At 34.4% G+C, this 27,381-nt stretch overlaps 2 protein-coding genes across 2 annotated transcripts; one reads left to right on the top strand and one right to left on the bottom strand.

Annotated features, from left to right (window-relative positions):
- Positions 1 to 6,292: 6,292 nt before the first annotated feature.
- On the top strand, positions 6,293 to 14,099 carry LOC142622560 (putative protein phosphatase 2C 59). Its single transcript, XM_075796052.1, has 9 exons — positions 6,293 to 6,436; positions 6,591 to 6,881; positions 9,094 to 9,221; positions 10,799 to 10,897; positions 11,007 to 11,165; positions 12,529 to 12,615; positions 12,700 to 12,791; positions 13,327 to 13,401; positions 13,677 to 14,099. The coding sequence occupies exons 2-9, from the start codon at positions 6,802 to 6,804 to the stop codon at positions 13,833 to 13,835; spliced, it is 879 nt and encodes a 292-aa protein (XP_075652167.1). The 5' UTR covers positions 6,293 to 6,436; positions 6,591 to 6,801; the 3' UTR covers positions 13,836 to 14,099.
- Positions 14,100 to 22,694: 8,595 nt separating this feature from the next.
- LOC142621864 (putative mitochondrial protein AtMg00310) lies at positions 22,695 to 23,234 on the bottom strand. Its single transcript, XM_075795237.1, has one exon. It carries the CDS (start codon positions 23,232 to 23,234, stop codon positions 22,695 to 22,697), a length of 540 nt encoding a protein of 179 aa, XP_075651352.1.
- Between the last annotated feature and the right edge of the window lie 4,147 nt (positions 23,235 to 27,381).

Here is a 27,381-nt window from a genome sequence, read left to right on the forward strand (position 1 = left end):
TATTGTGCTATAAGCTGATATTGAACTTTGATTCCTGGGATATTATAAAAGAGATTTTGTTTCTATTCCCATTAATGAAGATTAAAATAATACTCTTTTTTGTTAAGGGTTCCATAATATTTAGTTCCAAGAGAGAACGTATGACTCTAAATTTATGCATGTGTCCTTTTACCAAGAGTGATCCCTTTTACTAAATAAATTAGTTATTAAATAAAGACATATGTATATATGAATTGCCAGCTGTAGTTTTTTTTTTCCCTTTAATAAGAAGAGTTAATGCCTAAATCACTAATTTCTAGAGAGTAATAATGACATTATTGTGAGTGTTCTTTGACCCTTAGATCTAATAGTAATCAATGGTCCATAAAAGGTGTAACTCTTGTGAAGTTACACTAAGTGTAACTTGAACTCATCTCATATAAAAAACTCAATCAAAAATTATCATGCTTCTATTCTTTGTAACACTTTGAATTGTATAATACTTAAGTTATTTTGAACTATTTTAAATTTATCTAAAATTGATTCTACCTGATTCTATTTAAATTCCATATGAAGACACTTCTAGTCCATTTAAAATTAATCAAATTTATTTTTACAAAAACTTGTTATTAGTTCAAATATTAATTTTCAATGAAATTTTAGCATGATTTAAAAAAAAAAATTGGTTTTTCATTTTTCAATATATTTTCGCAATAACTTAATTTTCATAATTTATTTAGAAAATGTAATTATGTAATAACTTTATTAGAAAAAAAATTAAGTTAAGAAGAAATGAATTTTATACACACACACACAAAAATTAGTATTATGCATGTGTGATGCACGGCTTAATCAAATTCATATGTAAATAATTTTTTAATTAATTTACTTAAAATTAAATGATAAAATAGAAAATAAAAATAAAAATGAATGAATATTTAATTTTTTAGTTATATAATGAACGCATATTGTGTGAGATTGAAATGCATATATATATATATATATATATATATATATATATATATATATATATGTTTATATAGAATAATTTGGAAGATGGTGGAGATACCTTAAAAAAATATTAAAGGATTTTGAATAATACATTGAACTTGAATGCTCAAAATCAAGTTTTTTTTTTTGTGGAGAAAAACTTAGAGTTAAGACCTTGGTAATAAGTTTGTATTGATAATTAAAAAAAATCTGAACAACAATTTGTATTATTTGATCTCATCTTCTATCTCTGTATTATTTGACAAAACAAAATAAGTCAGCAATATATATGTGTGTGGGGGGAGGGGGGTGTTTGACAATTTAAAATTTTAATGACCACAGTCATATTTATAATTTATAAATTCTATATTTGATTTTAAAAGAAAAAAACATGTTAAGTTAATAACAAAGTTATATCCATCAAACCTAGCATTTTAACTTGGTGGCACTTTCTAATCCCCGTGTGAAGCACATGATTCAAATTCTACCCTGGCCACATATTATCTGAATTCATGTTTGATCAACTATATATATATATATATATATAAACTACTTAGCATGATATTTGCAATCATCAAACCTATTGCAATCATCTTTGCATCTTCACTTTATGTGCCCAAAGACATCACATACCACAAAACAGAATTAATGAACTCCAATCTCTCAAACATCTTTGCATCTTCACTACTATGCCCCAAAGATATCATACAAAGCAATGAATGAACTACATTTTTTTTTTTTTTATAATTCCTCATCCAACTTTTTTAAAGGTGAATTTTGAATATTGTTGGTGGTGCATGAACTCATCCTCGCACTACTTGCGTAGTTATTTAGCCAAATGTAAGTGCTTGCACTCCAAAGGAAACTAATTAAAAGATATATTAAGGGAGCAATATAAGCAGAATGGATTAGAGGATTAACTCTTCCGTATTTACCGAAAAGGAAGTAGAGCTAGATCCAAAAACTTTCCTTACCGTTTCCTCAAAAAGGATAAAACTTAAAATGCTAATTTTTAATACCCAGAATTAGATGAATACAATTCATAAATTATTTTTTGTGTAGATAATTATATATTAACGATGGGATTGACTTAAAAAAAAATCAACTAAAACAAATGATGGCGTTGCAATCTATTTATTTTGTAGATAAGATTTTATTTTATCTTAATAATAAAAGGATTAGATGAAGAATTTTGGTTGTAATCAACTTAGAAATTATAGGAGAAGAAGATAAGAACAAAAAAAAAAAAAATTTATCTCTTTTTTAAATAAAAAAGTACAAAAAGTTCCACAATTTGGTTCTACCACTTGGTGCAACCATGATTTCTAAGCTCAACTTTTATTATATAGTATATAATATGATATGATTTTTTAATATAAAAAAATTAAAAATGACTAATTTGCATATTTTATCAAATAATATTATAATGAAGGATTTTTAAGGGGTATAATAAATAAAAATGACTACCAATAGTATTAGAAATTTAATATGAATCTAACAATGTTTAGATTTACATATATCCATGCTTATGAACGATATTACAAGCTAGTTATATTTCAATTTCTGCCACATGGTCTTGTATTAATTCAATAATTTAAGTCAGTGTAATATTTTGTTTTTATTCATTTGGATATTTTTCCGTGTGTGTATATATATAATTTTTTTTTTGAGAATAATTAAGCAAAAGAAGAGATGAATCATAACATAATTGAAATTTAGGAAAGGAATCTCAAAAGACATGCTTACAATTCTCCCATTCTCACACATAGCAAAAACCTCTACAATCACCTACTTCATTGAAAATAAATTTTTTTTAAGGAAAAAATTTAGGGGCACTTTTATTATTATTATTATTATTTTGGAATGAAGGGGCACTTTGAATTTGATCCTCAGCAGTTATGCATTATAATAGAGGAAAAAATGGGCTGTCGCCATTATTTTTTAAAATATCTAGCACAATATCCCTGTTTTGAAACTATATAGTAATATGTCCCTATTTTGAAACTCAATTTTCTTAAAATCGAGTTTCAGTGTGGAACTCGAGTTCCTTGAAAATTTTCAAGAGGAACTCGAGTTCCACGATATATATATATATATATATATATATATATATATATATATATATATTTTAAATTTGATTTGGCTATAACTTGATTTTCTAAAATTCGAGCTTTACATTGAAACTCGATTTTCTCAAAATAAAAATAGGGACATATTCCTATATAATTTCAAAATAGGGACATAGTAAGAGCAAAAACTCATTTTCTCCTTATAATAGAATAAGATCATAAAATAAGATCATAAAAGCTTACCTACCATGATTAAAAAAAAAGAGGAGATTAAAGAGCCTGCCTGCAACGTGTTCAACTAACGATTAGCGGGCCTAACTGCCATATTGGAATATATTGCATTAGTCATTTGAAGACTTGTTTTTTTTTTTTTTTTTTGGTTTGTCAAATTTGCTTTGTTTGGATTGACCAAGGTAACAAGGTTGTAGTTTTTGCTGTAAGATTAGATTTTAACCATTGAGAAAAATAGGGTGTTAGACGTTTTGGCAATAATTTATACCCAAAAAAAAAAAAAATCATATTTTTAGACGAACTTTTGTGGATTCAAGGAACTCCAATCATTATATGCTGTCATATATATATATATTGTAAGGACACGATTTGATCCACAACCCAAGATAGAGAGTGGGCATGTTACTGAACATTCAATGAGTTAGAATAGAGATCACAATAAGCTAGTTGGCGTTAGAATGAGTAAAACAAACAGTTTGAAAAGAAAAGGTACTCCTCAGTCAGGTCCGAGGATGAAATGTTCTTATATATTTCTTCTGCACTAATACAAAGATTCAAGTTCTTGGTTATACAGAAATTTTCTTTTTGGATCTCTCCCTTTGTGATGGAATTCTTTCCTTTTATATTCTCTTCTCCTCTTTCATCTCAGCCTTCCACGTGCAGATCAGATTGCTAATCTCCTTGATACTTGTCCCATCAGCATATTCTTGAAGTTTTTATGGGTAGCTATAAGGCTAAAAGTCACTGTTCAGGCATCATTTCCACATTAATGCGGCCAGGGGTTAGATGGAGAGTATTCAATGCGGTGGTAGCAACTTTCTTCCCAGATATTTCTCAATTCTTTGTTGACTCAACTCTTTCTAAAACTTATCCTCCCAAGCACGGTTACCTATGGCCCAGTACTTGACGGGTGGTCGGACTTTAGGCTTCCACTCTGTTGGCCGATGAGGGGTTGCTCCTTGGACAACGTCACCTGGTCATTATGATTAAACCTCTTCCTCGGCCCAGTAATCTACTTGTCTTCACTAATACGTGCTTATCTTTGGGCTCTTTGACGTCCTCGGGTGAAGCCAATGGCCTAATATCTTTATTTGGACCCTTCAATTTTCATCCCTATATATATATAAATACATAAGGTTATATGCATTACACAATTGTGTCTTATCTAAGTGGAACGACACTAGAGGAAAGGTTTTTTATGCCAGTTTTTTTTTTTTTGGGAAGCTGACAGCGATAGTTATGAATTTGACAATGCTAAATGGTTGTCTATATTAGGCAAATAGTTGGATCCTGATTTTTTGCCTAACCCTATCAAAGAAAATAGTAGAGAAAGCCAACCACCTTTATGGCATTATCTCATTATCACTTTAGTTAGTATGACATGTGAAAATCCATAAAAGTAGGGTAATTCCTTTCCTCTTATATGACATTAAATGAGTACTCGAAGCATTTAGTCGGTACCGGTGTAATCTTTTTTTTTTTTTCTTTTTTTTTTAATTTTTAATTTTTATGATAATGATAATAATAATGAATGAAATGGTTGGTACCGGTTTAATCTGTTACTTCATTAGTTATATGTCCTATTTATAACATTCAGTAGTTAATTTTTTCTTGATGACTTTACAAGCAGTTTCACATGTTTCTAAAACCAATGAAAAAAAGAAAACTCTCACGCCAAAATAAACAAAAATACTATATATATTCTACAATATTTTTACAACAAATCTTATATGATAATACATCTCCAAGCTGTTGAAATTGAGCTGGATGCCAAAGACGTTATGGGGTGGATGTTTGGCCATTATTGTGGGAATACAACTCACTCTCTTTTTATCTCCGATTCCAGATACATGCTGAACCTCATCTCAAGAGTAAAAGTTAACCACTGCTTTAGGGAAGCCAACCAGTGTGTTGATAAGCTTGCCAGAAGTGGAGGAATCTAGTAGCTAGAATTCAGGACTTTTGAGTCCCTGTAAAGACATTAGACTTATTTTGCGGGAGGCTCTGCCCTGACTCTATTTCTTATCTCTAGTTCACCAAAAAAAAGAAGAAGTTATTTTAATGATGAATTCAGATTAATTAAAACTAATAACAATTTGTTACATAAAATTTAATGTGAAATTGTTGTCTACGTTTTACATTTGGTGATAAATCTAAATTTCCCTATAAGATAAAAAAAAAAATGTCATAGAAATCTTCAACTCAAAATTTTCCTTTTTAAAAGTCAACATGTAAAAGAGAGTTTCATCCAAATATGTCAACATAACATCCAATACCTAGAAGTTCACAAATGTAAAAAGGAGAGAAAATGAAACAAAATTACCAAGTAGCTTCTTGCATGTACGCCAAGTGCGTGGTGACAAATGAAAAAAAAAAACTCTTTTTTGTCTCAATATCTCAATCGGTGTGGTGGTTAAATTAATGTGAAATTGTTGTCTACGTTTTACATTTGGTGATAAATCTAATTTTCCCTCTAAGATTAAAAAAAAAAAAAAAAATGTCATAGAAATCTTCAACTCAAAATTTGCCTTTTTAAAAGTCAACATGTAAATGAGAGTTTCATCCAAAAATGTCAACATAACATCCAATACCTAGAAGTTCACAAATGTAAAAAGGAAAGAAAACGAAACAAGATTACCAAGTAGCTTCTTGCATGTACGCCAAGTGTGTGGTGACAAATGAAAAAAAAAACTCTTTTTTGTGATTGTCTCAAAATCTCAATCGGTGTGGTGGTTACATTACATAGCAATCTTGGCATTGACTCAAGACTTGGTAAAGCTTTTCCCACCCCAAGCCCCCCTCTCCCCTCGGCGACGCGTCACTCCCCTTGTTTTTAGCATCAATAAACCAACAACCCTAGATATATTTATTTTTAATCAATCCAACTAAAACATAATTTATCTCCATATTTTTATTAAAAAAAAAAAAAAAAGTTTTATCCTCGCTCGCGTCTAGTAGCAAGTTCTACTGAACACGCTTGAATACTGCCACGCATTAAAACCACCACATCAGCAAGCGAAAATAAAACAGAATCCTCTCTCTCTCTCTCTCTCTCTCTAAAAACTCTCTCTCGTCGTTTTCTTCCCATAACGCCCCTTACTTGACTTCTCTTCTCTCCCCGCTTCCCTCTCCCTTATGGCATTTTTCATTTCCCTTTCATCAAGCAGGTATGTCCTCTCTCTCTCTCTCTCTCTCTCTCTCTAAAACTTTCTCTCTCTAAAACTTTCTCTCTCTAAATTTCATGTACTATTTAAGATCCAATTTCTGAAAATGTCCAAATTTGTGTATTCTGAATTCAATTATTGCTATTTTTATGTGCAGGTTAAATTTGAAAATTTCGTAAAAATCTCCGAATGATCAGACTAGTTTTTTAGGTTACAAATTTTGGCTTGCAAAAAAAATTAAACTCTACAACAATAGGTTCGCACGCACCAAAATTAACACAATTTGTTCTTGTTCATTCTTCAATTTTTGCTAATTCTGGTGGTCAAAGAGATAGGAGGTGGGCAATTGGTAAATTCAAGCAATAATTATGGGTTATCTCAATTCTGTTTTGTCGTCTTCAAGCCAGGTTCATGCCGAAGATGCACCCGTTAGCGGCGGCGGCCTCAGGTTAATTTTTTTTTGGGTTTGGATTATGGTTTTTTTGTTGTTGAATTTGATGTTTTCTCATTGATCTTTATGTGTATTTGATGGGTTTGCTATATTTATTTATTTATTTTTGTATTATTTGTCATGAATTATGAATCTTTAGTGCATGTATTGTGATGTTGTTATAGTAAGTTGTGATGTATATATTGTTGAGGATTAATGTTCTTGATTTTACAATATCAAGGATTAATTGTGAACATTGGTAATTTAATGTGTCTTATACCCAAATGTGAAGCCCTCTTAATGTGGGTTTTTGTTTATAAATTCATAACTCATTGGGGTTAATTGGGAAATGATGTGAAGGGAAAAATTTATAGGTGAGTTTTTGCAACTTTTTGTAACATTAGTTGATTATGATAGGTTCATATGTGAAGATTTTAGAGGTGTGAACATTTTTTTTTTGGGATCTAATGTTTCATTCCCTTTGTTTTTGTTTTTTTGTTTTTGTTTTTGGTCGATTTGGTGTCACTTTTATGAGGTCTAATCCCTGACAAACATTCTGCTGTATTTAATTAATGTACATGTTGCTTCTCTTTGTTTTTTACTTTCATGGTCAAAGAAGTTTTTATCACATTTTGTCGTGTTGGGCATTTATCGACGGGTCAATTTCAGCTGAGGGAACCTAGTTAGTTACCTCTCTTAACGGCTTAGTTACTGTTTATCGTGTTAGGTACAGACAACGCGTGGGGATTTTGGTTATTATCCTTTTTGGCTAGTTGCTGGGTCTTTGAGCATTTTGCAATCCTTGACCAAGCATGATTTTTGCATAAGTGTTTTTTTGTCATTATAATTGTTCTGCAAAGTATTATGCTGTTTAATATTTTGATTATATATTTATAGAAATTGTTTACACATGCCTTATACACTGACTTTTTGTAATCGCATTGATACAAGTGCTTCCCCATGCTTACCTTGTAGTCTATATTTTTTCCTGCTCATAATTTGTGCTTATAATATTTGAAAAAGTAATCTCTCAGTAGATTTGATTTTTTTTTTCCTCACTTCTGAATCAAACAACATCTACCGTTGATCTCCCTAGTTTGAGTTGGATACTATGTTTTTTGTAGAGGCTTCACTCAATCTCTTGCCCCAAAAGGGTAAGTTTGATTGCAGATAACTGGTGTTGCTTTGCGTGTCTCTAGACTTGTGCATAGGATGTTAGCCATTTTCTTTGTCTTTACGATTTGTTTCAACTTTGTTACCTAAAGCAGGCCAACATCCTTGATAAAATTTTAGTTTATGCAAACCTAAAGCCTCTCTCCAAACATGCCTGATTTCATAAAGCCTTACCCTTTGGGTAAACCTGTCTCCACTAATTTAACAGTGCAAGTTTGATGGCTAAGAAACCCTAATTCTCTGGGATAACCCTTCTATACAAAGGCTCAGTGGAAATAAAATAAATTAGATGGCTTGGAAGCACAAGTTGAAATAGATGGTAAATCATAATCATCAAATATTTCTAAACTTCTTTGGTTGATACAGTTAAAGCTTCAATCTTGTTTCACATTAAAATTGTTCTCCATTTGAGTTTAGATGTCTATATGAGTACATTATTCTAAATAGCTTAATTATATGAGGTTAAGTCTGCTACTAAATTACCAATATATTATTTTTGAAAGCTATACCATTTTGTGGCTTGAAATTTTTTTACTATAGCTTCATCTAAACAGTGCAGAAAATTTCCTTCTCTTTGTCCTTTTCTTGTTGTAGAATGGATATTAGTTTGTTGCTCATAGACATTGGTTTACTGGGTCACAGTATAGTAACTATGCCCGGAACTCCTAAGAGCGCACATCATTAATGTTTGTACATTGCTTTGCAGCCTATTGCTTAATACATGAATTTGTTGGTAATATACAGCAGTATAGGTTATATATATATATATATATATATATATATATATATATGTATATATATATATATGTATGTATGTATGAATGTATGTATGTATGTATCAAGGATTTGTTTGTTTGTTTTTTTTTTTTTTTTTTTGAGGAATCAATAAGAAATATATCAAGGAGTTATTGACATAGAATAGGTTAACATTTCAATATTTACTGATTAATACTCCAGAAATAGTTCTTTGACCAAATTTAACATGGATCATCTCTCTCTGTCAACAAGGAAATTGCATAGAATACGTTTAACACTAAATGTATATATGTTGCAACAGTCAGAATGGAAGGTTCAGCTATGGATATGCAAGCTCTCCAGGGAAAAGGTCTTCAATGGAAGATTTTTATGAGACACGAATTGATGGTGTTGAAGGGGAGATAGTTGGTTTGTTTGGAGTCTTTGATGGTATCTCTCTCTCTCTCTCTCTCTCCAGACCCACACACACACACACACACAAGCATGGAAAAGTGGAATTTTCAATTAACGTTTGGCATAGAACATAAAGATTTGTAAGTTTCTGTGAGTGTGCATGGACTTGTGTGGCATGTTGATCATATCTGTGTTCATGTTTAATGTTGGAAACTTCATGATCTGATTTTGTCTGTTGCACAATGGTTCTGATGTATAGGTTTCTTTAAACTGCACACTGTAACGTCTATTGGCATTTATTGGTATAAATGGATTAGAATATTATCCACCTTGTGTCCCTCTAATTTTGGTGTTGTACTTAACCCCCTAATGTCCCTCAAATTTCAAAATTTGCAATTAACCCCCTGAACTTCCAAATTGCTGTCATTCTGGTCCCTCAAGTATAATTTTGTTTTCTTAGTTTTAATGCTAAAATGTGTCATTTAGGGGTAGTCGACGGTCAGTGGTAAACAAAATTTTATGGGGGGGCCTAATTGATAGCAATTTAAAAGTACAGGAGGTTAATTGCAAATCTTAAATTTGAGTAACCAAAATTACAATGACACTAAACTTAGAGGGAGTAAAATGTAATTTAGTCTACATAATAATTCCTTTTAGAGGGATATGGCTGAAGTGATTTTGTACAGTTTTAGATATTTGGGTATCAGCCGCAATGTGGTTGCAGAACTTGGAGGCCTTTGTCAAGAGATGTTAGTAATTGGATCTGTACCATGTGTGTTTTATTCCGAGTTATGTGACTTTGCTACAGAATTTGGATGGCACAATTCACTTATTTTGATTAGGCACTGTGGTCCTATGCTATCCTATCTGGACCAGTGACTTGTGTTTACCACACCATGAAGGCAGTCTCAGTGGTGACTGCTCAATAGGGGAATCTTCAAAGGCATGATTTGTGGATACTTGAACTTTCTCTTGCTTAACTTTGGTATTGTCGAAGGAAGCTGTGCTTTAAGCTGTAGAGCTATATGTAGAAAATTTGCAATAATGAGCTTTAACTGAAAATATTTTCATGTGTGGAGCTTTGCTGAATTATAGTGATAAAGTGCTATGAAGTAGTTACACCTGTTTAGTAATCATGTTTGATAAAGGGCTTTTAGATGTGAGAAATTAAAAAAAAAAGGTTTATTTTATCATTTTTACTATTATTTTACTGGTATTAGTCTATATTTAGTACTAGTTGTTGTTGTTAATATTGCTATTAGTCTCTCTTTCTTAAACTAGGTGAGCATGGTTGTCATTTTGAAAAATAAGCATGGGCATTTCTATCAATATTTATTTTATTAAAAGCTAGAACAATGTGCTAGAGAGCTTTAACACTAAAAGCTTGGAATTCCCAGTTTTAGCTTAAAGCAGATTTTTGTTATATAATCATATTATCACCATTATCTTAATCATAGAATTTATTTTCTTTATGGGCATTTTAAACTAATTAATTTTCGCACGTGTAAAAACCAAGGGCTATTTATTGCTCACATATAACTTATCTTCTTGTTCTTACCTTTGGAATGTCAAAGATAGATAACTCTGCGAATCTCTATTTTATGTTTGTGTAGGTCATGGAGGGGCCCGAGCTGCTGAATATGTCAAACACAACCTTTTCAGTAATTTGATCAAGCATCCAAAGTTTATTTCCGATACCAAATCAGCTATAGGTTTTGCACATCTTGTCTTACCATTGTGGTTTCTTTCTTAATGTTCTACAATATGCTATTGTTAGAAAATCATTTAGCGTTTCTCTTAACTTGTTCTCTCTCTGTACAGCTGATGCATACAATCATACAGACTCTGAGTTTCTGAAATCGGAAAATAGTCAGAACAGAGACGCTGGATCAACTGCTTCCACTGCCATCCTAGTTGGTGACCGTTTGCTTGTTGCAAATGTTGGAGATTCCAGGGCGGTTATATGCAGGGGTGGTAATGGTAAGTCTCATAAGTATTATTTATTTATTTACTTATGTATGTATTTTTGTAGGGATTTGGTATCCATTTCACTAAGACATTTAAAAGCTTGATGTTAAAGGGATTTCTTCTTCTTCTTCTTCTTCTTATTTTCCCCTTAACTTGGCAGTTATTTATTACTATAATGGCTTTTGAGAAGTTTGATACTTGTCAAATTTGCTTCTTTTTTGACTTTTTATTATTTATTATTTTTTTTATAATTCCCCTGGTTTTATCTGTCTCTTCCCTCACCCCAAATACTTAAAAATTGTTCCCCCTGAAAGTTTTAAGTGGTATGATATTGGGGCCTATAATTGAATGCATAAGGAGTTGATTGTGGATATCTTATGTGCTCTCTTTTGCTTGTCTTTTCTTTTTTCATATATTCAAAATTCCTATCATGATTTCTTATCAATATCCAAGGTAGGTAATACGGTTTTTCTTTTTTTTATATTTATTTTTATATAATTTGTGGGTTTACTTTGCCAAAGTTTTTTTGACATTCACATTGTCTTTTTCTTTATAATATTATAAATCAACAAGCATTTGTAATCTTTTACCGGCCTTTTATTCTTCAATGTACCTTGTTTCATATCTAATTTTGTATTGGGAAGCTTGTGTGTTGTTAATTAATGTGTTTATTTCATGAAGCACTACTAGATGTATTTAATCTATATTGTTTCTTCTTCTTTAATTTATTTCCTGGCTTGTCAGCATGGCACCAGATAGTAAGTATATGGATATTTTTGTGCATATGTTTTTAAAATTTCCTTGTGGTTCAGTTATTTCCTTTAGTAACTGGCAATCTCAGATTTTTTCTTGGCTAGAATTTGCTAACTAGGTTGTTTCTTTGCGTTCCTTTCTACTCGTGTTCTTGCAAGTGGGAAACATATGTCTTTGAGTGCTTTATGAAAGGTTTAAATATCAGTAAAATCCCATTTTTATCCACCCAAATGGAAAGAAAACCAAAAAAGGATACAGCAAAGTATGCCTTCATTCCTTGGGTTAAGTTTGTTCATTTTTTAATTCTTTCAAGGCATTCACTACCAATTTCTTTGGAGTTACTACGACTACCAAAGATCTGGCTTGTTATGGGAAAATACTTGGAAGCAAATTTTATGATGCATTATGTCTTACTGGAGGCTTAGTTTGTTTTCATTTCTAGGAGTTCCACTGAAAAGTGCTGTAGATGATCTATTGGCTGTTTAATTATGGAGAGCAGATAATCACAATATATATAAAATTGTATCTTTTTCATGTGAGAGGATTCTGTTGACAATGTTCCGTCCTTCCTATTCTGTTAACTTGTTATATCATTTGTTTATCATCTTGTGATTTCCTGCAGCTATTGCTGTTTCCCGAGATCACAAGCCAGACCAAACTGATGAGCGACAACGGATTGAGGATGCTGGTGGATTTGTAATGTGGGCCGGTAAGTTCATCTCACATTAATTTTCAAGCTTTCTGGTAATCCGGTAAATTGCTTATGTCTTGGTGATTAAAAATTATGTCACAGGAACTTGGAGGGTTGGAGGAGTTCTTGCTGTTTCTCGTGCATTTGGTGATAGGCTTCTGAAGCAATACGTTGTTGCTGATCCAGAAATTCAGGTGGGATTCTTAACATTCTCTTTTGATGCTTACCATATAAAGTGAAGTCATTTATTTCTATGTATGGTGGTTCAAATGAAAACTTAAGGTCACAGTTGTTGGTGGTGTTGTGGGAACACCAACCCCCCCCCCCACCCCCCCCCCAACCCAACCCAACCCACTATCTACCTATCAAAAACAGTTAGTGCATGTGTGCGTGCATTTAAGCAGAGTAAAAATTGAAGATGCCAATGTTACTATGCCTGCACGTCTTACCTTTGTTTGCGCAATAGAAATTCTAGGTACCAAAAATTTATGTTAATTTGAAAATGTAAAAATTTTATTTTGGCATTTCTCAACTGACCTACATGTGTATTATTCATTCTGCTAGAGGAATGTTGTTCACCGACAGCAGTCCTATAATAGTACAAGTCTCTATTTAAGAGAGGTGTCTTCTGATTGATGCATTTGGTTGGGTTAGAGTGCCTCTTTCCATGCCTCTCATTTTTAGTTTTGTGTGGATAATTGGCCACTGACATTCTTATGGAACTTTCAGGAGGAAAAGATTGACAGCTCCCTTGAGTTTCTTATCCTTGCTAGTGATGGATTGTGGGATGTTGTCACAAATGAGGTTTGTCATTCTCGGTTTTTTTTTTTTGGTCTTGATGACACCTGTTTCAAAAGGCTGAAAGTGGATTGTGTCCTAATCAAAAAGTTGTTTCATTGCAGTCTACCTCGTTACTAACCTAATGGATATTAATCTAGCATTTTATCATTGACAGAAAGATGAGGGTTATTTCTTGTGATGAATTTTTGAATGGTTGTCGTGTTTATCTGACTTTTGAATTAACCAAACGTGCTGGTACTCCCAACCTTTCAGCTCTCTGATTCTTTCTTCTTTCTCAGGAGGCTGTTGCTATGGTTCAGCCAATTGATGAGCCGGAACAGGCTGCAAAGAGGTTGATGCATGAAGCATATCAAAGAGGTAGTGCAGATAATATTACTATCGTTGTTGTCCGTTTCTTGGCCAATCAGGGAGGTTCCTCTCACAGCAGCTCTGTCTAAGCACCCTTCCTTAGCTTGGTGCAATAAAATCAAGTGTTTGTAGTGATAGGAGATCTTAGTGTTGTACCGTTTAAGGTTAGAGATATAAAAAAAACTCATTAGGTTGTTAATGTGTATCACATACTATCAGCTTATAGCATAGAGCTGTATCTGAGAGCTTAGTTACTGCGTTGGGTATTGAATTTAGCTAGAAAATCGTTGTTTGAATATGTCAAAAACCTCCAAATTTCTTTATCATATTCTGTAAATGTGTTTGAACAAAAACTTTATTGCTATTTTCATTTGCATGGTAGGTAGTAATTTTTTTCAGGATAAATTACAATTTTGGATTCTAACGTTTAAACTAAATCAATTTGGTCCTTAATGTTCTAACCTTTATTGTGTCAAAATTGTCATTGCTGTTTAATGATTGATAGAAAATGCAAACATTGCTAATGGTCGTATTTAAAAATATATATAAAAAAATGCCACCTAGATTGCCAAGTGGACTACCATGTGGCCTTAATTTTTTTTTGAGGAAAAAACAAATAAATAAAAATTGTTTTTTTAATTTTGTTTATAAAAATTTAACTTATTTTTTGGATAAAAGATTAGACAAGTGTTAGCCCTCTATTTGGTTACTAAGAAATTACAAGAAAAAAAAACAGAAATAATTTCAAAATACGGTAGATTTTATTTTTTATATATATATATATATATATATATATATATAAAATAAAGAATAAAACCAATTGATATCATCTCAAACTTACGCAGTTTCTACAGCTTTTAATTACCTTAATTTTTAAAAACAAGAAGTCAAAATTTTCTTTGAGGTTCTTCTATTTTCTCTGCATGAAACAAAAACCACACACCCTTCTCACCCAACAAATTCTTTTGGCTCCCCTCTCCAAATGGCCACTTCAACTCGAACTCAGTTTATCTTATAGCTCTCAACCTTAATCCCAACCACCTCATCCCTCCCAAATGGAAATGGCTTTGGAAACTCCCCACCCTTCCCAAAATCATTACCTTCTTATGGTTAGCTTGTCATAATTGTCTTCCCACAAAAGATCTCCTCCTCTAAAGGAAAATCCTCTCTAAAGCCACATGTCCTCTCTGCAAGAATTCTACTGAATTCATCCTCCATATCCTCAGAGACTATCCCATAGTATACCCCATCTGGGCGAACCTTGGAAACCTCCCCAAACAACAAGATTTTCACTCCTCTCAAATCCTAGACTGAATAAAAAAGATGACATCCTATTTCAGCACTACCCTTTTCCTTCCCAACATCCCTTGGAACGTAGCCTTCCCTATAGCAATTTGGACTATTTGGACAACTAGAAATAAGTTTGTCATGGAGAATAAAGCTTTTGTAACAAGCGAAATCCTGAAGAAGATCCAAGCCCTCTGCATCGATATATTCTTCTTTCTACCAATCAAGGAGGGAAAACTTTATCGTGTAAGTGTCCATATCAATTGGAACCCAACTCCCTGGGTTTTCTTCAAACTTAACACCGATGGCTTGGTGAATGGTAACTGGGGCAAAGCAAATGCTAGCGGGCTTATTAGAAACTCTATGGGAGAGTGGGTTGGAGGCTTCTCTAGACACATAGGGATCACTCATTCCATGGCTGCTGAACTTTGGGGTCTCCATGATGGGCCGATTTTAGCAAAGAATCTAAGTTTAAGGAAAGCTTATCATTGAATTAGATGCTGAACCTATGGTCACAATTCTTACATCACATGATGCCTTATATGATTCATCTCACCCTCGTAGTGCTTTGACCTCCCTCCTCCAGTCTTTTGAGGTAACCCGCATTCACCACCTCTTTTGCGAAAGAAATCATTGCGCGGATTTTTTGGTAAAAAAATGGCCTCCTAGTAGTGATAGCTTTATTTTGTATTCGCACCCACTTTGTATTTTGTAGTTGTTTAATTATATTACCTTTTACCCCAAAAAAAAAAAAAAAAACTGGATTGGATGGGTAAGGGTAAAAGTTTGTTTGGGGTTTGTTTGGGGCGAAGTAATGTGCAGTTTGGTGGGGGGCATGGATCAAAAGGAGGAGAAGAGGTATTTCTCAACCGAACTTTGGTGGCCATCGATCCGCTTAAATCCTCTGCTTCATTGCTGATCGGTCATTAGTGTCAAACTTAGACTGGTGTCGTTCATTTTGGTTGCTAAAGAGTTCTACAGCTCTCTCGCATTTATCTATTGAGTGATGTACTTGAACTTACATTTGGTGAAAAGCAAACAACAGTATGGACTTGCTTTTTAACAAAAAGTGGAAATTTTTATTTAAAGAGACAAAAACTGGATTGGGTGAATTGTTTTTGTTTCTAAGCTTTAACAAAAAAAGGGGGTGAAATCTGAAATTACTTTCCCCTAGACGCAGACAAGAACAACAATAAAAAGCATGCGTGGAGAGATACAACCAATATCAAAAAATAATAAATTCGAAATAGAAATAACAAAATATAAAGCTAGAAAATAATAAAAATTTAAACTAGATAATAACAACAATAGAACTATAAAACATGTAAAACCAATAAATGCTTAAATATAGAATAGAACATAATAATGAAATTGAAATTGTAAGTATTATTATTGAAATTAGGAAAACTTACAATGAAGTTTGATGTAAGTGGGAATTGAAGTATTTAGAACTTACATTTTCAAGCAGAAGTGAAAGAAAAAAAAAAGAATAAAAGAATAAATGCTAGAAAATACTATAATATAAGTGTTTGTAAGGTATGAGAGGTAAGGTCGGGGTTCAAGCTTCTAAAAGGGATCTTTACACACATACACTTAGATTAGATTAGAGAGTAGAATTTCTATTTTGTATAAAATAAAAAAAAAAGTAGGAAAACTTGAAAATACTGTAGTGCTTTTTTTTTTTTCTTAGAGAAATGCACTTCTAAATTTCTAATAGAAGTTAAAAAAAAAAATCCTCTTTGCTCCATTGTCACTAATTGTCTTGTTGATTTTTTTTTTTTAATCTTTGCTGCCATCATTTTGTCTATGATTTCTTTTTGGTAATGAGATTCATTATTGACTTTTTGAGTCACTTTTGACATTGGTTACTCATAGAGAAATGCATTTCTTTGCTTTTGCTCTTTGGTGGACTTCAGTTAGATTTCTTTTGCTTTTATCTTCAAAATGAAAATATAAGAGAGAGAGAGAGAGCCTAGATCAAACAATGTGGACAAGGCATGCAGGTTGCCCTTGCACACTATATGAGCAAACCAAAGTATGCTTCAAACTATAATCAAACCATTACTTCTACGCATAAGAGCAAACCAAAGTATCAATATTTTCGTTGTTTCTCAACAAAATAAAGTATTATATCTTCGTCAAAATTAATGGAAGAGAGGAAAATTGCTGGCCGCCTCTAAAGGACGAGAAGGTCAAATATTTAGAGCTTTACTTGTTGGAAGGTGCCCTTTTTTTTTTCCCCTATATTTTATATACTCTCTGCGCGCCTTGCCGACCAAGCCATAAATATTAAATGATAATGAAGACAAACAGAAATCATGCCTTGGCAAGCAAGGCTGAAAAACTATGCCCAAAGCCACAAATTATATTATTGGTAACCTTTGTTATTTCCAACTACAACCAATATAAAAACAATAATTAAAAAGAAAAAAGAAAAGAAAAAAAGAGGACACTTTCCACTATAAATTAAGCTCAAGGTCCTTATGGAAACCATCACCAATTGTATATCTGACCCTTCCCATCAATGGCTTCCATAAACTCTCTCTCTCCCATTCTTAATGTGTGGGTTTTAAGTTTTAACCTGTTTTTCTTTTCCCCTATTTCCGGTTACTTTCTTTAATTTGTTGTATAGTATTATTTATAGAGGACGATGAGGATATAATATTGGTTTGCTCGTCGTGCGTAATGGCAAATTCCTTGCCTTGCCGAAATACCTTGATTGATCTGAGTCCTCTCTCTCTCTCTCCATATGCATGCGCATTTCTTCATGTTAGAATGTATCTTTAATTTGTAAGAGAAGTTTTTTATTTCGGTAATTATAGATTTACATTGTACTATATCTTACATTTTACATTTCCATTATCAATTTATATATTATATTGTACACATTTGTTTAGTTTACAATATAAATCTTACATATTATAGGTTTACATTGTACCATCAAGGTATACCTAACATTGTACATGCACATTTGTTTATTTTACAATGTAAACTTTACATGCATATTTGTTTATTTTTATTTTGTTTTGTACAACCGTGCAAATAATCTAATTAAATGCTAGTTTGGTTTGGTTTTGATTGGTTTTTTTTTATTCATATGACTTTTTGAAAGTCACTTTTTAATAAAGAAATAGGCTTATTTTTACTCAATTTATTTTTTAAAGTAAGATTATATTATACTTTTGATCCTTAAAATTTGACTTATTTTTATTTTAGTTCACAACTTTCTTATTATAGTCTTTTCATCTGTCTCCTTTACTAAATTGGCCGTTAGAAGAGAGTAAACTCAAAAGAAAGGAAACCGTTTTATTAGCACTTAATTCTTTATGAGTTTAAGATTTAATGTATTTTTTAAGTTATTTCGTAAGTTTTTTTTTTTTTTTTTTTTTAATTTGAGAAACACACACACACACACATATGAGGAGAGGATGAGATAAGGGAATACACTCACACGCCAATACCAAAACTGCATGTGACAGTTAGTGTTGCGGAACAAGTAATAAACCCTTTCTCAATATCACACCTTAATGATGTGGGACGACTCGAGAACACTGAGTATATTTTTTTTATTTGAGAAACACACACACACACATAAGAGCAGAGGATGAGATAAGGAAATACACTCACACATCAACACCAAAACTGCATGCGGTAGTTAGTGTCGCGGAGCAAGTGATATTGAGAAATTAACAAAAAAAAATTAAGGATGTGTGTGTGGAGGAGGGCAAGAAATCTCATTCATAAGTTATACATTTTACCCATAGAGGAGCTCAAGATTTCAATTAGGGGGACTACCGCACACCCTTGGTGCGATGGTCACTCCACAAGTATAAGTGCTTGTGGGGTGTGGGGGGGCAAAAGCCGAGGTTCAAGTCTCCAGGAGGGAGTTTCATACACATACACACTTAGATTAGATTAGAGTAGAATTTTATCTTGTATAAAAATAAAATAAAATTAGGGGATGAAAATCCATATTACCATTCATTTAGTATTAACAATATATCAACAAATGAAAAGACTCAAAAGTAATTTGTTTCTTAATATAAAATCACTAATTATAAATTTATAAGTTCTCATTATGATATTAATTAATTAACTGTATTATGTGCATTAGTCATTGAATTTGTAGTATGTGTGTGTCGCATTTAACTTTATTATGTAATAATTGCTAAGTAGCCCCTAACTAAGTCTACGTAAGATAGTGCATGTATTCTAAAGTATCATAAAATATTTATTACTATATTTAGAGATGGAAGAGTGACTCCATCTCTAATTTCACGCATGCCCTACCTCATCCATTTTTTTACTTTTTTTTTTCCTTCATATTTTTACAGCTGAACAATAGGTGGAGAGTTCAAGTTCAGAAATTAATCTCTTTCTAAAAAAAAGCATTTGTTATAAGGTTATCTACCATAACCTTTCTCCCTCCTCACAAAAGTGTGAGTTTTGTATAAAGAGTATTATCTTCCTTTTTTGAATGATTTATTTACAGCTATAGAAGCCTTGCTGCGGCTCCACAAAGTCATATTAGGAGAAAAGATAAAATGTGTAAATATAGGGCTTTACTTTATAAAATTTATATCCTGTGTAACTGTATTCGAATTCTTGACATTGGGTAGGGGCCCATGGGTCCCCACTTCCCCTAGCTTTCAAAGATTTCCCTCCTCCCTCTTATAATTTCATAAAAAAATATTGCTAATGACCCTCCTTAAAACATCAAATTACTAAGGAGGAGATCATAAAAACATCCTTCTATCTTAGGCCACATTATAGACTAATGTTTAGGGTTTTATTTTATTTTATTTTTGATAATTCAATAGTTGGCGTGTGAGTTTCTCTTATCTCATCTCCCTTCCCCTATATATATATATGTGTGTGTGTGTGTCTGTTTCTCAAAAAAAAAAATAATAATACTCAGTGTTGTTGAGTTGTCCCACATCGGTAAGGTGTGATATTGAGAAGGGGTTTATCACTTGCTCCGCGACACTAACTGTCGCATGCAGTTTTAATGTTGACGTGTAAGTCTATTCCCTTATCTCATCCTCCTTCCCCTATATATATGTGTGTGTGTGTTTCTAAAAAAAAAAGATACTCAGTTTTGTTGAGTTATTTCACATCGGTTTGCTCTGCGACACTAAATGCCGCATGCAGTTTTGGTGTTGGCGTGTGAGTGTATTCCCTTATCTCATCTCCTTCCCCTATATGTGTGTGTGTGTGTGTGTTTCTCAACAAAAAAAAAAAAGTTGAGGGAATGGAAATTGTATCATGCATGTCTCTATTAAAAATATCATGAGGTGCTAATTAAATTACAAAGCTTTTAGTGGAATAACATGTTCAGTGTATCGTGGTATATTACTTTAATATTTAAAAATAAAAAGAAAAATTCACATTTTCCCTACTTTAATACACATGCACTACCTACCACCTGCGAATATTGCTTCTGCCTCCATAATCATTATACCTTTTACACGAGCAATCTCATTCAATTTTTGTTAATATGCGATTCTTATAAGAAGTTTCAGAAAATTAAAACCTAACAAACATAAAATCAATTTGGTAATTGTACACTACATCAAGAAAGAACTATCGTCCACTTGAAACAGCAATGAAAGTTTTGTTCAAACACATTTTATTACAGCATATAATAATAGAATTTGGGGTTCTTTTCTTATTCAAAAGAGCGAATTTCCAAACTACATTCAAGAACCAATGTTGGGAAAAAATAATTAGATAACAAAGGGGTTATAGGCACAATCACTTTGTTATCCTTATAGGCACAATCACTTTGTTATCCTTATGCAACATTTGCCTCCGCACAAGTTGTATATTATATTGAAGAAAGGAACAAAGTTGGTCACAAATAAAATTAATATAGCTTATTATAAACCAAAAAGATTAGACCCTAAGCACGCTGTCGAAATATAATAAGGAGAGCAATTTTCGTGACTGCAACCTATCTTTGACGGATATATATATATATAAAAGGTCGGTAGATCTCTCTCTGTTTTTTCTTTTCTTTTTTACTTCAAAAAGGTGGAATCATTTTATTAAAAGAAAAGTAATATAAGTATAAGAGGGTTCATGGGTTACACAAGGCTGATCAGCGAGCCTGAGCCCGTGGACCAGTAAAATACAACTCAAAAAATCTAGCTAGTGGGTCTTTTGATTTGCTACTAGCGCTTGATACTCATCAATAGGGCTGTTCACGGGTTGGGTCGGTTTGGATCGGATTTGGGGTTGATCCGCAACCGACCCGATTGGATCGGGTGTATGAAAACTAGACTCACAACTAACCAAATATTCGGGTCAAACCCGATATCTTGGGTCATTGGTTGATCAAGTCTGAGCTGTCGAGTGAAATTGGGTTTGAAGATCAACATAGAAGAAATCAGACCCAAACCTAAAGAACATAGTTCAGAAATCACAACCACAATCCAAAACTAGAGACATCAAATGAAATCAAATAAAACCAAAAATACCACAAACCTAAATCTCATCTGAGATTGAAACCAAATAGAACCAAAAAACACCATTAACCCAAATTTGAGACTGAAATAAAGAGAGAAAGGGGAGACCCATATCTGAGATTAAAACCAAATAGCACCAAAATTACCGCAAAGCAAAAATCTAAGATTGAAAGAAAGAGAAAGAAAGGGGAGACCTAGACCTGAGACTAAAAGAAAGAGAAAGAAAGAGGAGAAATAAGACCCTTCAAGCTTAACCCAAACTGGGTCATCAAGCGCATCAACCTAGGGCTGCGCGCTGTCATACCTGATTTACTGCGACCAAGAGCACCGCCAAATCGTGCTGGTGATTCACGGCCTCAACTTGGCCAAAGAGAGCGATTACAAGACTTTCTTGGATAATCGGCTGGGGAAGCAAATGTTTGATAGCAAAACTTAACCCATGAAGGCGGCAGTAAGGCAAAGGCTAGGGTTAGGAGTTTGAGAGAGTGATAAGAAAGATAGATTGAGAAAGGGAGATGGGTTCGGGTAAGCATAAAAATGGTAAGAGTAAAAAAAATTTATGAGTGGGTCGGGTCGGTTGTTACGGGTTTAAATAATTTAACCCGCCACCCGAACCGAATGTTCGGTTTTTATCAGCACATGACCCGGATCTGAGTGACCATACTATTCGGATTTACCCGTTGGGCTTCGGGTCGGGCAGATCTGGTCGGTTTAATCTAGTTAATTGACCCGCTGGATAGCTCTACTCATCAAGTAAAGAAGTTGCCCCATAAAGAATAGCCACGGGATGCACTTGAGTGTCTTCAAAGTACTAGTTATTCCTTGCGTTCCATATAGCCCATGACGTAATGGCCCAGTGCTCCATCTCTTTCTTTGTCAGCTTTTCCAACAGGCTACAAACTAGCATGAATAAGTCTGGAGTGTGTGCCTTGCACTTTTGAATCTTTCCATGAACAAGTGCCCACACATTTTTCGCCAGAGGATATGGCCGACAGTCTCTTCGTGATACTGACATATCGCACAATGAGGTTCCACCTTCACTCATCGCTTATGCAAGTTAGCTCGAGTTGGGAGGATGTTTGCACATGCTCTCCAAAGAAAGTTACGAACCTTCAATGAGTGCCTAGATTGATCTCCACAACCGTCCATCTACTCGCTATAAGGAATGGTCTCCTGAAGATGGGTACTGAAGCCTCAACGCAGCCTTGTACGCCTTTTTACAATGAACAACTTGCTCTTGTCCTCCTTCCATGTCAGAGCATCTTTTGCATGCATGTTATTCAAGGTGATACGTAAAATATCACTGCATGTGTGGGGCTCAAACCAATAGGCAATCTTTTCACGGTCCCATTGTCTAGCTACTTCATACACCAACTCCCCCACCATACGTGGTCTAGATCCATCTCTCAGAAAACATGGAAGTTTAGGCAGCCACTGATGGTTTTCAATCTCAATCGTGGCACCATCTCCCACCTTCCACACCGAGCCTTCCAGTATAATATCTCTGGTCTGTAATAAGCTTCTCCATACGTAGGATGGGTTGCTACCTAAGTTTGCCTCCAAGAAGGAGCATGTAGGGAAGTAATGTGCTTTGTAAACCCTGTACATCAGGGAGTGTTGATGATGGATCAGGCACCATGCTTGTTTTGCAAGTATCTCTAGGTTAAAGGCATTAATATCTCTAAACCCAACTCCACCTTTTGCCTTCGGATCACATAGTTGATTCCACCTCATTCAATGAATTTTATTCTCATTGCTTGACTGTGCCCACCAATATTTTGCTAGTATGGAGTTGATATCATCACAAAGCACCTTAGGTAATTTAAATAGGCTCATCGAGTAAGTAGATATCACCCGAGCGACTATTTTGATCAAGACTTCTCTACCGGCTTTCGATATATACTTCTCTTTCCACCCTGTGACTCTTTTGGAAATCTATTCACGAAGGTCTTTGAAGGTGTTAACCTTGTTTTTACCCCCCAACATCGGCAGTCCTAAGTATTTCTCAAAGTTAGAGATGATTAGGGCATTAAACAAGTGACGGATTTCCTCTCTTTGATTCGTGCTGGTATTGGGATTGAAGAACAATGCCGTTTTTTGTCTATTGATGGCTTGGCCTGAAGCTTGCTCATTCTGACCTAAGATGCGTAGTAGTCGGGTACACTTCGAAGGTATGGCTTGACAAAACAACAAACTGTCGTCGGCGAAAAGGAGGTGGGAGATGTTGACACCATTTCTACATGACAGCAAGCCCTTAAACTATTTTGTGTTGACTGCCTTGCGGAGTAAAGCTGATAAGCCTTCCACACAAAATAGGAAGAGGTAGGGTGATAGAGGGTCACCTTGCTTTATTCCTCAGGAGGGTGAGATAAACCCACATGGCTCTCCATTTAGTAACACTGAATAGCTTGCTGTTGAGACACATTGCATAGCCAAGTTAACCCATCTCTCATGGAACCCCAGTTTCAACATTATTCCACTCGGTCGTAGGCTTTACTAATGTCCAGCTTCATTGCCATGTGTCCGGTCTTGCCCTTCCTTCTATTTCTCAACCTGTGCAACATCTCAGAGGCTACAGAAGTTTTGTTAGAAATAAGCCTATCTGGGAAAAAAGCGCTCTAAGCATTGGATATAACATGCGGTAGGATAGTTTTAACTCTATTGGCCAAGACCTTAGAGACTAACCTACTTACCACGTTACTCAGGCTTATGGGCCGATAGTCTGACATGGATTGGGGTTCTTTCTTTTTTGATATGAGCAAGATATGAGTAAAGTTCATTTTGCTTAGAAAGTGTCCTGAGTTCAAAACAAATAAGACAACTTCAGTGACATCCCCCCCCCCCCCCCCACAATGTGCCAGTACTTTTGAAAAAAGAAAGGAGACATACCATCTAAGCCAGGTGATTTCGAAGGGTGCATTTGGAAGAGGGCTCTACAGACTTCCTCACCAACGAAAGGCAAAAGCAAGTTTCAATTCATGTCCTCTGTGACTACTCCATCCACCGAAGCTACCACCTCATCTATATTATTCAGATGAGAGGTAGAAAAGAGATTTGTAAAATACCTCTCCGCCACTTTTGATATATTTTCCACTCCAGTTCTCCGCACACCTAATATATTCTCCACTCCAGTTCTCTGCACACCGCCCTTATCCATTAGCCCATCGATCTGGTTTTTCCGTCTTCTTTTACTTGCCCTTTTATGGAAGAATTTACTATTTTTGTCACCTGCTAGAAGCCATATTGCTCTTGAACGTTGTTGCCAAAAAACTTCCTCCTTGTGTAGTAAGTCATTGATCTCTTTCCTCACTTTGTGAATTTGTTCTTGTTTATTGGCATAACCCAGGTTGATAAGTTCCTCCATCTCATTCTGCTTCTTTTCAAGTCTGTATTTTGTGTTGTCGAATGTCATTCGGCTCCAAGCTACCAATTTAAGTCGACAATGTTTTATTTTCTCAAATAGTCGGCTAGCATTTAGCGGGTTTAAGATCCAGGCCTCTCTGATCACTTTCTTCACATCCTTGGTGTGCTACCCACCTCTCTTCAAACTGATGAAGTCATTTTTTTCGAGCCTGGAGTTGCTGGGTATCATGCTGTGTATTCAAGAGTATTGAGGTAATGGTCTGAGTAGGATACCTACAAGTGAAAAACTCACGCTTTTGGAAACATCAGTCGCCAAGGTGTGGTGGCACAGGCCCTATCTAACCTTTCTTGCACAAATGCATCCCCTAGGCACCCATTACGCCATGTGAAGGTATGTCCTTGCAAGCCCAGGTCTTCTAAGCCATAGTGAAGTAGAGTTTCTTTGAAAGAGAGCATCGGAGCTAGCGGCTTTGGGAGGCGTCCTTGCTTCTCATTGGAGTGTAGAATCTCATTGAAATCTCTCTGGCAAACCCATGGTAACAACGCCCTAGCATGTAGATGTTTGACAAAGTCCCAGAATTCATGCTTTCTATGCCCCTCTGGTCGGCCATAAAATCCGGTTATGCCTCAAGGTTGCTGGTCAGTTGGCAAGATATGTGCATCAATGTGATTGTGGGAGAAATTTTGGATGTGTAGGTTACACTCCGCCTTCCAAAACATACCAAGTCCACCACTCCGACCATTACTAGGTACCGCCAAAACTGATTGAAAGCCAAGATCAAAGCATAACTTACGCATCTGTGCTATATTCCGCTTTGTTTCCATGAGAAATAAGACAGTGGGTCCTTTTCTTCTCACTGTATTAGTGAGTACATCCATTGCTAGCTAGTTCCCAAGCCCCCGGCAATTCTAGCTTATAATGATCATTGCGATCGGCGGGGCTGCCTTGCAGCCTCCACCGTTGATGAGGTTGGATAGGGAGAGCCCACATCCATTTTTGTTAGCTTTTCTTCCCCACGAGCTTCATCTTCAGTATCCACTCCGCTCTTGGCCATTTCTTTCTTCAAGCCCACCTTCTCCTTCCTCTTAGTTGGGATCTGCTTATTTTGCTGAAACTGAAAATTTTTTATTGAAAGTACTGTAGATAAAGGTAAAAATTAGTTAAAATAGTACAGTGGAACTTTTAACCAAAAAAAAAAAGTATCGTGGGACCATGAATAGTACCAAAAAGTGCAATGAGGCCCATAAATAGTAACAAAAATAAGCTGAATAGTAAAATAAGCTGACTTTTTAATTTGGAGTCAAACATACACCAAGATTATTTACTCTATTAAAATTCAACTTTTTCATTTAAGAGTTGCCATTAGATGTCTTCTTCTTCTGGGGTATTTAGACCGTGGCTATGTGACCATAGATAATTTGAGCACAAAGACTGATGTGTCTATTTTTGGGATTTTGTTGTTGAATTTGAAGAGGATGTATCTTTGTGTAGGCATGCAATCATCTTAGTTGGATTAATGGAGACATTATTAATTTTAGTACTGGTAATAAGGTTGTAGAATCAGGGGAACTTTTTTAACTTCAAAAAGAAGTACTCAAATATTTTGTTTGAGAATATTGGTCTAATATAGGGATTCCCATCCAAACTCAAGGCAAGGGGGATGAGAGAATGTATGTTTAAAGTCTTTGGCCTGATCTCTGTAACTTTTGTCTACCACTTAGATGAAACTGCAGTGTTTGTTCAATTCAGCAAGGCACAATTTATCTTACTTTCTAGTACTGAAGGAACTTTAGAGAAAAGTGATGGTTCAAACTCAGGATTAGGAATGTAACAAATAAGGATGACAATTCAATTGAATTAATGAATTTGCATCAGAATGACCTTTTCATTTCTTTTAATTATTTTTTGAGCCAATTCATATTAATTTGTGAGGTGAGTTCACAATTTCCTTATCAAATTATCGTGAAAGCCTTGAATGCAAGCACATTAACCATAGTTTATTGTAGTCACAACTACACTGCAATTGTGGGCACATTTCAAGGTCCAATTTATATTTAAGAACAAAATACATTGAATTTGGACCCAAAAAAAAGCACCTAATATTAGAAGTTATAACTTGCATGAAACAAGGGTGACGTAGGACAACCACACTATTTCAATGGAACAATTAAACAACAATAGAATCAAGAATAAACCCTAGGAGTTAGCACCTAAGGGTTGCTTGGTGTCAGCACCATGCAAACTGGAGTCGACACCAGTGTAAAAAAAAACATACGTTTTTTTATAATTCTCAAAAATCTGTCTTACAATAATTAGAAAAAGTGCTTAAATAGCTAACAATAAGTTGCATAAAAAACCCTAATTATTAAATGCTCAGGCTTGCTTAATCTTAAACCCAATTACTAACAAGCTCTATCCATAAGGCCATCAGTTGGGACGTCTTCTTTTTGCTCTTCCTCCCATACATGCGTATAATTGAAGGCTTGTACCTTGTGTCCACACCAACTCCCCCTAGGT

The sequence above is a fragment of the Castanea sativa genome, chromosome 1 (assembly GCF_040712315.1).
Source record: "Castanea sativa cultivar Marrone di Chiusa Pesio chromosome 1, ASM4071231v1".
In the NCBI taxonomy this organism is placed as follows: Eukaryota; Viridiplantae; Streptophyta; class Magnoliopsida; order Fagales; family Fagaceae; genus Castanea; species Castanea sativa.

What these genes read in the sequence shown, in the direction of transcription:
- LOC142621864 (XM_075795237.1), bottom strand. Translation starts at nt 23,234, where the DNA reads ATGAGGTGGAATCAACTATGTGATCCGAAGGCAAAAGGTGGAGTTGGG.
- LOC142622560 (XM_075796052.1), top strand. Translation starts at nt 6,802, where the DNA reads ATGGGTTATCTCAATTCTGTTTTGTCGTCTTCAAGCCAGGTTCATGCC. An exon ending in TGGATTTGTAATGTGGGCCG is followed by an intron (nt 12,616 to 12,699) that starts GTAAGTTCATCT and finishes ATTATGTCACAG; the next exon opens with GAACTTGGAGGGTTGGAGGA. An exon ending in TTGCTGATCCAGAAATTCAG is followed by an intron (nt 12,792 to 13,326) that starts GTGGGATTCTTA and finishes TGGAACTTTCAG; the next exon opens with GAGGAAAAGATTGACAGCTC.